Raw genomic sequence first — 12,537 nt, 5'->3', positions numbered from 1 at the left:
GCTTAGCAAATGTCAAAGCAGAGTCACGTTTTCAAGGTTCTTTTATATCTGAAGTACTTGACAAAATATCCCCTTGGGGAAGGTGAGTGGAAAGAAGCTCTGATAAAATGTTTATATCATATTTTAAAGTAAGAGATATATTTTTAACTTATTTATTATTTTATTGTGGTATCAGACTTGTGTTTAGTGTTTACACTGGTATTTTGTAGCTTTATTTAGTAAGTTAAATTTGCCACAGAAATTGTGCGCCTGCTACTCCCAGTGAGCTCATTAAGCCCTAGCTCAGTTCTCCTAGCAGGTGTCCTGTCAAGCAGCGCTCACTCCCTGGTGCTGAGGGAGGAGGCCTCCCCAGGAGCTTTGTTTCTCTGCTCTTCGTGCCTCAGTTGCCGCGCTCTTGGGGGTGGTTCCGCGGCTGCCCGCGAGAGGGCGCCCTGCCGTTGTCAGCAGGCATCGCAGTGCTCGCCCAGGGGCGCGCGGAGCTTTCCTGACAGATGGCCCACTTGGGAGTGGGGTGACCTTTCGTGATGATTACTGTAATCCCTGGAAGACGGGGATGCGTCCCTCAGAACACCATTAGCCTCCTGTAAGGGTTCGCAATGAAGCTGTCACCCGTGAATTGCTGTAACTTGCGTTCGAGTCGCCTCAGGCTCAGGCCGTGTTTTGAAAGAAGAACATAGTAAATGTATTGTGCGCCCAGCGAGCCAGAGCAGATCCTGCTCTGTTGCAGATGAACCCCTCGGTTTCCACAGTGATGCGCAGTTCTAGGGTGCACCAGACCTTGTTCCCAAGTGGGTTTTCTGCATCTCCGTATGCATCTCCCCGTGGGAAACCTACGCACGGAAGGGTGGGAGAGTTTCTCAGTTTTATTGGACGATCATGTTTTAAGTAGAATGAAATTTAACCTTTAATTCTTGGACAAAATAGTTACAGATGTCACATTTCATAAATACAGTGCTGTGTTCACGTCACCAGGGGCTGTGTCATACCCAAAACTTGTAGTGTTAACCGCGGTAAAAACAAGGTAAATGTTAATTGGGGAAATAAGAATTAAAACAACTAAAGAACTACATAGGTTTTTTTAATTGTTAAAACTACTCCAACCACATTTTCCACTGGACTTAGAACAGGGTAATGTACTATGCCTTCGTTGATTTAAACAAAGTGATTTTTCAATTATAATCTGGTAAGGTGTCTTCTTTTCCTACTGACAGCTCATGAAGCTTTTCTGCGGCCTTACTCATTTAGAACTAAGATTTCTTTAGGAAATTTACTTCCAATTCAGTGTCATGAAATGGGATGTTATCTTCTTTTGGCAAAATTCATCTGCCTTTTTATAGATAGCATTTACCCAGCATTCTGATAAAAATGCAGGCCTGTGCCTTGTTTAAATGAATGCAATTTGTAAGACTTCATGTTCGTGAGTTATATATTAGGGTAATTGTGTGTATTACCAGGGATCCTATACAGTATAAAATAATTTATTGTAAGATTTTTCCATTTAAAATTGTCTTGATATTAACTAACTTATCCATTCTCAGGAAAAAATATAAGAAGCAAATCTTATTTCCTTATCTGTTTCCACATTTCTCTCATCTTTAACTACCCTAGTATATTCCTAACTCCTGTAAACATAATGGCTTAAATACTGAAACTGTGGCAGCTTGTTAGGTGATAAAAAATCTTAGGTAACATTTTCGCTGTTAGAAGTCCCGCGGCCTTGTGCTCCGGAGTACAGGTTGCCTATTAAGGTGACATAATTTTAGGTGTTTTAGCTTTTCTGCAACAACTTACTAGCTGTGAAACTTTAATGTGGTTATTGTTTATAAAAATTTTATAGTCAAAATTATTTGTCTTTATTTTTTTAGAGTGTGTCAAGAACATGTAGTATTTGCTTTTTGAAGTACATTTGACTACTTAGAGTTGTAAAGTATCAGACAATTGCAGTTCTTTTTGCACTGGGAAAATGAATACTACCAGCATGTCAGAAGAAAAATAATTTGCATTTGTGATATAAACTAAAATTGTAGCTAATGTATGTAATAGGATTTTTAATTGCACTAGGAAACTTTAATGGTTATGATAATTTACAAATTAAAGTGGATCTGAATACATAATTTTGACCAAAAAAGTCAGGGGATAGGTAATAGTTTGGGCAGCTTTCCTTTAAAATGATAATATTGAAGCAAGAACCAGCACTTTGTATGTAGAAATATTGTTTTTCTTTTTTAAATGTTTACCTGATTTAGGATAGTGGCTTATTTTTTAATTTTTTTTTTTTTTTTTTGGAACCAGGGATTGAACTCAGGCCCTTGCACTTTCCAGGGAAGTGTTTATTCCACTGAGCCATCTCCTTGGCCCATAGGCTTATTTTTTAAATAGAATTTTTTTTTAAAGTTTTTTGATTTTTGTCCCAATGCAACAGAAGGTAAAATCAGCAACAACACAAAAGAAATGTAGTTTCACTTTTGAAACTTACACCTCGCCTTCCTTGGACCTTTCTGAGGGCTGTCTCCTGTCTGCCCACCACGTCCTCCCAGGCTCTGCAGGTGGGCAGGCAGGGGCGCAGAGGTGGAGGCCGGCCTGGGCTCTGGAGCCGACCCTGCCTCAGAGAACCAGCCCCACGTGGCCGAGCTGACTTGCTGAGCCGTGGCCGCTGGGCGCAGGGCCTAGGTGTGATTTAACAGGCCCCCAGACCTGAAATCAGAACTTGAAAGCTGCCCGTGTGGGCCTCTGTGTTCACCCACAGCTTCCACCAGAATACTTTGTAGAAGAATTAAGTTAATTGGGTGTCAGACTGGTCTCCCTTCACTCTGCTGCTATCTTGCCCCAGACTGACCTTCTATAGAGACTGCAAACGTCTCCTCCCACCCACATAGATGTGTTTGCTGCAGTGTAAGAGCTGGTAGCCACGGTTTGTGCGCGGAACTGAAGGCTTTAGTCCGATAATGGCGAGGAGTTTCTTTGGGGCTGGTAGAGGGGACCCCAAGGGATCACAGCAAGGGGCGTGACCTAGAAGGCTCCTCCTCACCTCCTGGAGGCCCTGCAGCCCCATGTGGGCCAGGTGCAGCCCAAGATTTTAGCAGCTAACGCACTTCCTCTGGCCTGTATTTCCAGCACTTGGGAGGCTGAGGCAGGCAGATCCTTGTTAGTTAGAGACCAGTGTGGGTACAGAATGAGTCCAAGGCCAGCCTGAGCTGCATAGTGAGGCCTTGGCTCAAAAAGAGCAAACATACAAAATAAAGAGTTCCTCTGTTTAAAAGTGACTCTACTCTTTTTAGGTTTTTTTGTTTGTTTTTGTTTCTGAGACAGTTTCCACTATGTAGTCCCGGCTGGCCTAGAATGCTCAGTGGTCCCAGCGGTGTGCGCTCCCACGCCAGCTGATCTTAAGGGTTTGGGAGCCACTACTTTAAGGTCTTTTATCACCTGTTGGATTTTCTGTTGATTTTACATTTTCAGACATGCTTATCACCGGAAAGGCTGCTCTGGAGGCCCCAGATGCTGCTTGGAATGTGGCTGGCTGCCCGTTCCACCGTGTCTGAGAGCATCCTGCTGCACAGTGCAGCACCAAGCCCAGCTTCTCTTCCTGTTTGTAATTTGGGCATGGAAGTGACCTGCGTACTTAACTGATTTCTATGTAAATACAGATATTTAGTCTGGTAGACCTGACAGTGTAGCCAGCGAATGAGGCTTGTAGGTCTCAACTCACATTCCAAGATTCTGCAGGGAGAACGCGGCCAGGCTCCTCTGAGCCCAAAGTTCACAGACTGGAGTGCTGCAGCTGCCCTGGAGCTGGAGCCCCCTGGGAGCGGGCCCTGCAGCCCGGCCCCGTCTGGTCTGTGCTGCAGCCACAGCGGAGGCACCGCCTGGGGACTTTGTCATCTCCTTTTGTCAACTGGTGACTGGTGGATGTTGGAAAGAGACAGCCAGACAGCTCAATTGCCTTCCTGACCCCTCAGGCATCGCCCAGCAGGAGGACGCCCTGATGGGGAGCAGGCTGTGGTTGGAAGTGGCAGCTGCTCTGGGCACTGCAGCGGAGGGCACCTCAGCTCCCTCCCTTCCTCCCAGCTACAGTCGCACACTCCCCCTGCACCCTGTCCCTTGATTGCCTCCTTTTGGGCCTGTACCACGGTCACTGGCCAGACAGAAATGTGGAGTGAAGCACTTGGTATGTTGGACATGCTTGCTTGTTTTTAATAAAATGAAAAGCACAGTGCTTAGAACATGTGGCCTTTAAAAGTTTGCGTGGCTTCTGTAGCCTGGGACACAGTATGCACACACTTGGGAAAAACACCCCCCATGCTTGCACCTGGCCCCTGGCGTTGTCGCAGGCAGCAGTGCTGTGCAGTGGGCCGGTGCGGGAGGAGCTGGGAGCCCCCGCCCACCCGTGGGCAGCGCCCACAGCTCACTTGCTTCCCCGGGGCTGGCCTCACCTCTGCACCTGCCTGGGGTGGAACCTCAGCAGGCTGTGGGTACCCTGGGGCTGAAACGAGGCCCATGCTACCAGCTGCTGCAGCAGGTTTTTGTGTAAAAACGGAAATGCAGGCTTTTTATGCAAATTGGGCTGCTGTAGGGTTCTGGTGCCAGTCGCTGGGAGGGTGCACTGCACTCTGCGGCCCACCCGCCACCGCCAGAAGTGTGGGTCCCTCCAGCTGACTTTTTTTCCTCCACCTGGCTCTCCTCAGCTTCATGGCCTGTCTCCTGTGACCCAGCTTGCACACAAGTGTGTGACGTGTGGCTTTTTTACTTTATTATAGATTAGAGGAAAATTCTGTGCTCCTTTTTCTTTTCAGTTTTAGCTGGACAAGTCTTTAATTTTGAAATTTAAAAAAATCCACTGATGAATTGCATGCAGGGAAATGGTGTTGAAGACAGAGACTTGATTGGTTTTGTTCTTGGTTTGGGGTTTTTTTTGAGTCAGAGTCTTGCTCTCTAGTTCAGGCTGGCCTTGAAACTCACAGCAGCCCTGCCTCAGCCTCCCGAGTGCTGGGTAACGGTTATGTTCCACCACACCAGCACAAGGCCAGTGATTCCTTGGTCAGTTCTTTTATTTTGCTGTATTTTGCTTTGCTTTATTTTATTATTTTGGAGGGTATCAGGAATTGAATTTAGCATGGGCAGGGGCTGTGCTGCTGAGCTACATCCCAGGCCCTTGATCAGTAATTTTAAACATGAGTTCTGCAGCTGTGCACACTACTGCAGTCCACAAGGAAAGCTCATTAACGCGCTTCTTAAATAACTTCAGCACACACGCATTGGGCCTTCGGCTGATATGCCAGCTGCCTTTATTTCAGCATAACTTTTATTTCGGTAGTGCTGGAGATCGACCCCAGGGCCACTGTGCCACGAGCTGTCCCCACCATTTTTTTTTTTTTTTAATGTATTTAGTACAGGCTCTCCAGGGTCTCACTACACAGATTGGACTCATAGGGATCCGACGGTTTCCAGCCTCCCAAGCGCTGGGATTACAGGCGTGCACCACCATGCCCAGTCTCAGTTGCTGTCTCAGCGCACCCGGGGGCGGGGGTGGGGCCAGCATGGCTAGTTTTATCTTTTGAGGCAGGGTCTTACTGATAAGTGTTGGGGCAGTACAGTAAAGAGACACGAAAGACAAGCCTTTACTGACTCCAAAGACACGAGAGGATCAGGGCAGGTAGATCCCCTGGCCTGGTACAAAGAAAGCTGAGGCTCTTACGGACTTTTGTTATGGGTGGAGTTTGAGGGGGGTGTTTAGAAATATCTGGGCTGGGGAGATAGTTCAGTAGAATAAGCACTTGCCTGGCAAGGGCAAGGTCCTGAGTTCAGTCCCCAGTACCACACACACACACACACACACACACACACACACACACAAAATCTGCGGATTGATTGGGGTCTTTCCTGAGGCAGCAGGAAAGGTGAAAGGAAATTGCACCTTGGGCAGTGTTGGAGAATGATAGGTGGTCTTTGGGAAGATAAGCTATTGTTTAAAGGGCTTCAGTCATATTAGATGACCCCCATAATAATTCAGCAATTCATTCTAGGGCCAGAGCCTATCACTTACACCTCAGGACTTGGCGCCCACCTGTCACGTCCTGCAGGTGGGCTCTGCTGCCCTCGGCTCTGCTGAGCATGTTGACTTCCTGTAGCAGGGGAGGGGCCCAGCGGCGTGGCTTTCTCTTCCTTATAAACAAATGTGCTTGCGCTAACATGACTCAGAGGCCCACTGCACTGCGGTAGAAGACCATCTGTCAGTGGCAGACCTTGCCTTGTGGCCGTGCCTCAGGTGGAAGCCGTGGACTCTGGGCCAATGGGACACCATGCCACTGGAGGGAGAGGCCATTATCGAGATAAGTAGGACATTATGTAACCTGGACTTATAAACAGCGCCACATGGTCTGGGCTCAGTGGCGTGACACTTATAGAACATTTGACTATGAACCAGTTCCAGGTGAAGCAGTCTGCTCACAAACCCAGTTGAGTGCACAGCGAAGACAGTTTCCCCTGTCCCTGTGAGTGAGTGGTTATCCACGTGAGTGCTGTGTGGGTGGGCCACCGAGCCAGTCCTGTAACTCCAGAATCAAATTGAGTTTGCTCTGTCCTTTCACCACCACTGAATTAGTCCTTCCTCAGCGTCGGCTGAGGCTGCCTGGCCTCTGTTAGGCCACAAGTTGCCCTGTAAGGGAGTGGCTACAGTACAACACCTCCTGGATCTCTTCCTCCATCCCCACAGCTAAGCGCAGACGGCAGGACTTTGTAGCCAACTCCAGGGGTAGGCAATGAAGATCCAATGAAGCCAGGTGCCAGCATGCGCACCTGTCATCTCAAGTAGGCGCGGACTAAAGCAGAAGGAGTTCAAGGCCAGCTGGGCATCTTAGCAGGACCCCATCTCAGAATAAGAAGGACTGGGGGTTGGAGGCCCTGGGTTCAGTCCCCACTACTGAAGAAAACACCCTGAACCAAGGCCAGCAGCCCTAGCTGGATCTCGCAGGCATAGTTAGCACAGTGGCAGGGCGTATCCTAGGTAACTTTGGCTGACCTTAGTTTCTAGCCTAAGCCACACCCGCACAGAGCTTAGTAAGCCAGTGGCAGAGAACCTTTTCAGGGAAAAAGAAAGTGATACTTAGCCTGTGCTCTAGAGAGGCTGATCTGGCAAACCTAGGCAAGGCCAGCCCATGGCGAGGTGGCACGGAGCCCAGGCTGACATGAGGGTTAGTGGATGGTGAATAGGGCAATAGCAACGGCAGAAATAGTCTCCAGGGGCTAATGTGTCAGCCTTAAGTCTGTGAACTTCAGGGTGCCATACATAAAATGTCATTTCAAACTGAGCTGGAGGGATAGCAGATGAGCTTGGTTTTTGTTTTGACGCAGGGTCTCACTATGCAGCTCAGACTGGCCTTAACCTCTCTTCGTAGCCCAGACTGGTCTCAAACTCCCAACCATTCTCCTGCCTCAGCCTCCTGAGTGCTAGGATTACAGGCCTGTGCCACCACGCCTGGCTGAGCTTGGCTTTGGACACAGGACTGTGAAGTGTTATAGGGACGTTCAGTTAGATAGCATCACACAGCTAGGGATCACTTGGAGAAGAGCCAGCAGGATGGTGCCTAACTTACAATCCCAGCCCTCTGGAGAGTCACCGAGAGTTCAAGGCCGCCCTGAACTACAAAGAAAGACTGTATCTCAGAGAAAAAGTGAAATCCTTTAGGAGCAGCATGGACGTAGGCTATAGGGGAAGCACTGGACTCAAGAAGTCCAGCAGAGCAGAAATAGGTGGACGTGAGCCGCCCAAGGAGGAGGACGGCAGGCAGAGATGTAGATGACGACCCCTGAAGGGTGGGATTACACAGGCTCTCAGATCTTAAGCCTTGGAGGTTGGACCGCAGAGATAGCTCAGTAGAATAAGCGCTTGCCTAGCAAACGCAGGGTCCTGAGTTCAATCCCCGGTACTGAAAAACAAAGGATCCAGCCTTGGAGGTGAATTTGTTCTGTGGATACTTATTGTGCGCTCTGTGAATGACAGAATGAGGAAGCACGTGGTGTCGAGCTCACTGCCATGTGGTGCCCCAGGCCAGATCATGAGTCAGGAAAGTTAGGAGCTTTTATAAAATGTAGATGATGAAGTGGCTGGGATGTGGGGCAGGGCAGAGCCCTTGCCGACCACACATGACCCCTGAGTTCCATCCCCAGCACCAGAAAATGTATTACTTATAAAGCTAGCAAAGGGAATGAGCCAGAGGTGCCAGGGCCCTGGGATTTTTATCTCACATGTAGAAAACACATCTCTAAAACTAGAGTCTGGACTGGTGAGATGGCTCAGTGGTCTAAAGCACCTACTTAGAACAAGCTTAGCAAAGCACAGGGAACACGGTTCAATCCCCAGCACCACATGCCAGCCAGCCCCGCCCCCTGGTGGGCTGAGCTGGCCACACACACACACACACACGCACACACACATAAATAAATAAATTAAAAAAAAAACAAAAAACTAGAGTCTGGTGCCAGCGGTGTGACTAGGACTCCCCATGTCTGAGGGGCTGATCCTGCGCTAACGTGTGGCGGCCTCGGCAGGACGTCCTCTCCACAGCAGAGGAGTGTGGTTTAGACACAGGGCTGTAAAAGGCATAGGGACATTCAGGGAGAAGTGACAGACTGTGGTGTTTGTGGAGGAGGTGCCGGAACAGGTGTCCAACAGCCACAGTCTGTGGTCCTGAGCTCGGGTCCTGGCTGTGTAACTCAGGGTATGTTATAGTCCCCACAGCTGTGGGACAAATTACATGAAAACTTGGGGATGAAAATAATATTATGCACAGCCATGTTCATAACAGCATAATTCATAATAGCTAAGTCTGAGAAACAGCCCATATCCCCAACAGATAAGTACATAAAGCAAATGGGTATCATGTGGAGTACTACTCTGCCATAAAGAAGGATAAGACAAGTCATCTGCAGGAAATGGATGCACCTTAGAACCATAATTTTTTGCTTTTGTTTTAGACAGAGTATCTGTTTAGCCTAGGCCGGCCTCAAACTCATGGCAGTCCTCGTGCCTCAGCCTCCCAGTGCTGGGATTATAGGTGTGTACCACCATACCCAGCACATCCAGGTGCTGGATGTATTCAATATGCATGGTCACATGGTTTCTCTTATATGACAATCCAAAAGCATAAAGAACAAAATAAAAGGTAGACAAAGCAGGGCATGATGGCACATGCCTGTAATCCCCGCACTCACCTGTAATTCCAGCACTCAGGAGGCTGAGGCAGGAGGATCATTACAAGTTTGAGACCAGCCTGGGCTAAAAAGTGAGCTCAAGTCCAGCCTGAACTACAGAAGGAGACCCTGTCTCAAAAACAAAAACAAAAAGGGTCTGCCAAATAGCTCAACAGACTAAAGCACCGGCTCAGACACAGGCAGGGATCAGGGTTCTGTCCTGGCATGCCACTGGCCCTACCTCCGGGGTATGCTGAGATGGCAATTGAGACTGGGTGTGGTGGTGCATGCCTGTAATCCCAGTGCTTGGGAGGCTGAAAACAGGAGGATCACTACAAGTCCGATCTGTGTAGTGAGATGGCAGGCCTGGGGATCGAACCCTGGTCCCTGCATCTGCCTAAGCAGGCGCTTTACTCTGCTGAGCTATCTGGCCAGCCCTCTATCACTTTTAATAAAGAGAACAAAGTAGCTAACATGACAAGGGACCCAGAGGGCCTCCGAGGACCATCATAACAGGATGACAGCTGCTGCCTGGTCTATCTGGGCCACCAGCCCAGGAACTTGGCCTTGTCCATTCTCAGAGAAGCCCTGGGGGTCCCACCTCCTCCAGTCCCAACATCGAGTCCCCACAGCAGACACAGAAATGAGCTGTCCCTGCCAGCTTTGCTTGCGATGAAGTTGCAGGGGCTTTGCTGTCCATGTTTGCTGCATTGTCAGGAATGGGGCTGAGACTGACCCTTGAATGAGACTGATGTGAGGTGACACTGTTCCCTTCTGTCAAACTGTTTTTTTGTTGTTGTTTGTTTTTTTTTTAGTGGAACCAGGGATTGAACTCAGGCCCTTTTACTTGCCAGGCAGGCGCTTATTCTACTGACCTATCTCCCTGGCCCCAAACTGGTTTTCTTGTTTATTGCCACCAACAGCAGTGTCCTGGAGATATGTGCAAAGGCCAGCGTGTTGCTAGGGGCAGAGACAAAAAGAGGAACCCACACCCATGCTTGCTATTATTAGCAGGGTAGGTTCTCGGAGAGCACAGTGCTGAGAAGCCAGCCAGGCTGTGGAGCTGCAAGGGCACTCGCCTTCAGGAGAGGGGGCCAAGAACCAGGAAGGTGAAGAGGGAGCTTTGAGGACATTACAAGGGGTGGATGGCCCCAGGAAGAAGGCCTGGGTGGTGGACTCTCCGTCACCTGTGGGACATCTCAGGGAGTGCCCAGTTTGAAGCAAAGGCCTCAGGACCTGTTTGGTGATGTCCCCTAAAATGTGCCCCTGGACCAGGGATTCTCCAAGTGCGATGTGCTAGCCACCAGGAGCCGCTTCACAGAACACAGCTGAAATGTGAATTGTCCAGCCCCTCCCAAGACCTGTTGAATGCATAAATTTGCACGAGAGACCAGAACTCTATATTTTGTCTGGTTTTGCTTGTTTCATTGTGATTCTCTCCCCACTCCCCCCGAATCAGGAATTGAACTCAGGCCCTTGCGCTTGCCAGGGAAGCGCTTATTCCATTGAGCCATCTCCCCGGCCCCAGGTTTTGTTATTGAGACAGGGTCTTGCTATATAGTTCAGGCTGCCCTTGAACTAACTCTGTAGCCCAGGCTGGCCTCAAACAGGGCAATCCTCCTGCCTTCCTCCTAGCACAATCACTCCCTTAGCAGGTGGGGTACCATGTCACTGTAACCCCAGCACTTGGGAGGCACAGGCAAGGGATCGCCTCAAGTTTGAAGCCTGGGATACATAGTTCAAAGCCAGCCTGAGCCAGGGAGGTAGTGCACACTTGTATTCCTAGCACTCAGGAGCTGAGGCAGGAGGACCCTTCCTTCGAGGCAATCTAGGATACAAAGGGAGCTCAGTGGAAGCCTGAACTCATAGTGAGACCCTGACTGAAAAACGAAAACTCCCAATCACAGTGTAAACAGTGGAAAACTCTGGAGGTGACAGGAAGGCCCGCTAAACACACTAAGCACAGGGTGATGGCACACAACAATGTCACCAGCACTGTTTTCCTTTCTGTGATGTTTATTTTTATTAGTCCATCTGACCAACACATACACATTACCCTGCCTGGAAGGACTTGGTCCACCAACCGAAAACGTCACGTTCCCCGCATCCACTGCATCTGTGTAGGGACAGGGTCACAGCCAGTCTCTAGCTTGCCCCAAGCTGCAGGCCGCTCCTGGCTTGCAGCAGCAGCAGCAGCAGCAGCAGCGATGTCCTCGTGCGATGTGGGACGCCGTCTTCTGCACACAGAATCTGGTCCACACGCACCCACTTACACGGGGTCTCCTGCTCTTGCTGTCCCACGGCACCCGCTTGACACCCCCCTCCCAAGCCCAGCTCATGGGCACATGGAGCTCCAGAAGCCAGAGCAGCCGGCCCACAGCAGCAGGAAGCCGGGCAGCAAAGGCGGAGCTAACGCTGCGCTCAGGTGGGCGGCTAAGAAAAGCCCTCAGGCAGCAGCAGCCCCCGCCCTGCAAAGACCAGGTGATGCCGGGCACAAGGGGCGTCCGTGCACCCGCCCCAGCAGCTCCAGGGCCCTGGCCCGCTCCTCGTAGTCTGCGCTGTCCAGGCTGCGCACTAGCTCCTGCAGCCAGTGACGTGCCCCCGGCGACCCCACCACGGTGACGCGGGTGTGGCCCTCCGGCGTGGCCCAGGCCTCCAGCTGGATCAGCGTGTGGCTGTGCTCCTCCAGGCGCCGCAGGTCGGCGTCCCCGCGCCCGAACACCAGCTCCTCCTGTTCTGCGTCCATGAAGAACACCAGTGGCCTGCGGAAGTGCTCTGGATCCATCCACCAGGCTTGTCCTTCGCCTCCAGAGCCCCTCTCCATCGGGCCGTGCTTCTAGACACCTGGGAGTAGGGATGAGAAGGGGTGGCTGTCAGAGGGCCTGGGACTCTGGAGGGCAGGGCACTGGCAGCTGCGCCCCAAAGGAAGCCTGTGTCTCCAGGGAAGAGCATGCTAGGACTGCTACTACCTGGGCCCATAGGGACTGCAGGTACATCAGCACTCTGGGGGAGACCAGGCTGTCCCAGGCCCCCTCTTGCTGCTGGCCTGCTTCCCCTCGCACCAATAACACCAAGTGCCTATGCTTGCCTCCTACTGGTTGCTCAGAGTTGGGACGCACTGGTCCCCACCCAGCGATGCGCTGCTCACCTCCAGGTTCTGCTCTCTCAAACACCTTGGAGAAGTGAGCTCCCTTCCGTCCTCTCGGGCCCACGCTCGCCTTCTCAGGTATTCTGGCTCTCTGTTCTCCACGCTTTCGCAACTTAGCTCACACAACCTCCGTGTTCCTCAGGACTCGCTGATCGAATTGGAGGAGCATTCATTCCATGGCGCTGTTTCCTTGCCCTCCTTCA

General features: G+C 50.5%; 1 protein-coding gene across 1 annotated transcript; it reads right to left on the bottom strand.

Moving 5' to 3' along the window:
- Positions 1 to 11,632: 11,632 nt before the first annotated feature.
- Positions 11,633 to 12,010, bottom strand: LOC101580995 (KH homology domain-containing protein 1-like). Its single transcript, XM_004645297.1, has one exon. It carries the CDS (start codon positions 12,008 to 12,010, stop codon positions 11,633 to 11,635), a length of 378 nt encoding a protein of 125 aa, XP_004645354.1.
- Between the last annotated feature and the right edge of the window lie 527 nt (positions 12,011 to 12,537).

Source organism: Octodon degus, unplaced genomic scaffold (assembly GCF_000260255.1).
Source record: "Octodon degus isolate 3935 unplaced genomic scaffold, OctDeg1.0 scaffold00222, whole genome shotgun sequence".
In the NCBI taxonomy this organism is placed as follows: Eukaryota; Metazoa; Chordata; class Mammalia; order Rodentia; family Octodontidae; genus Octodon; species Octodon degus.
Note: the sequence above shows the minus strand (reverse complement) of the source record. Positions and strands in the feature narration are given on the sequence as shown.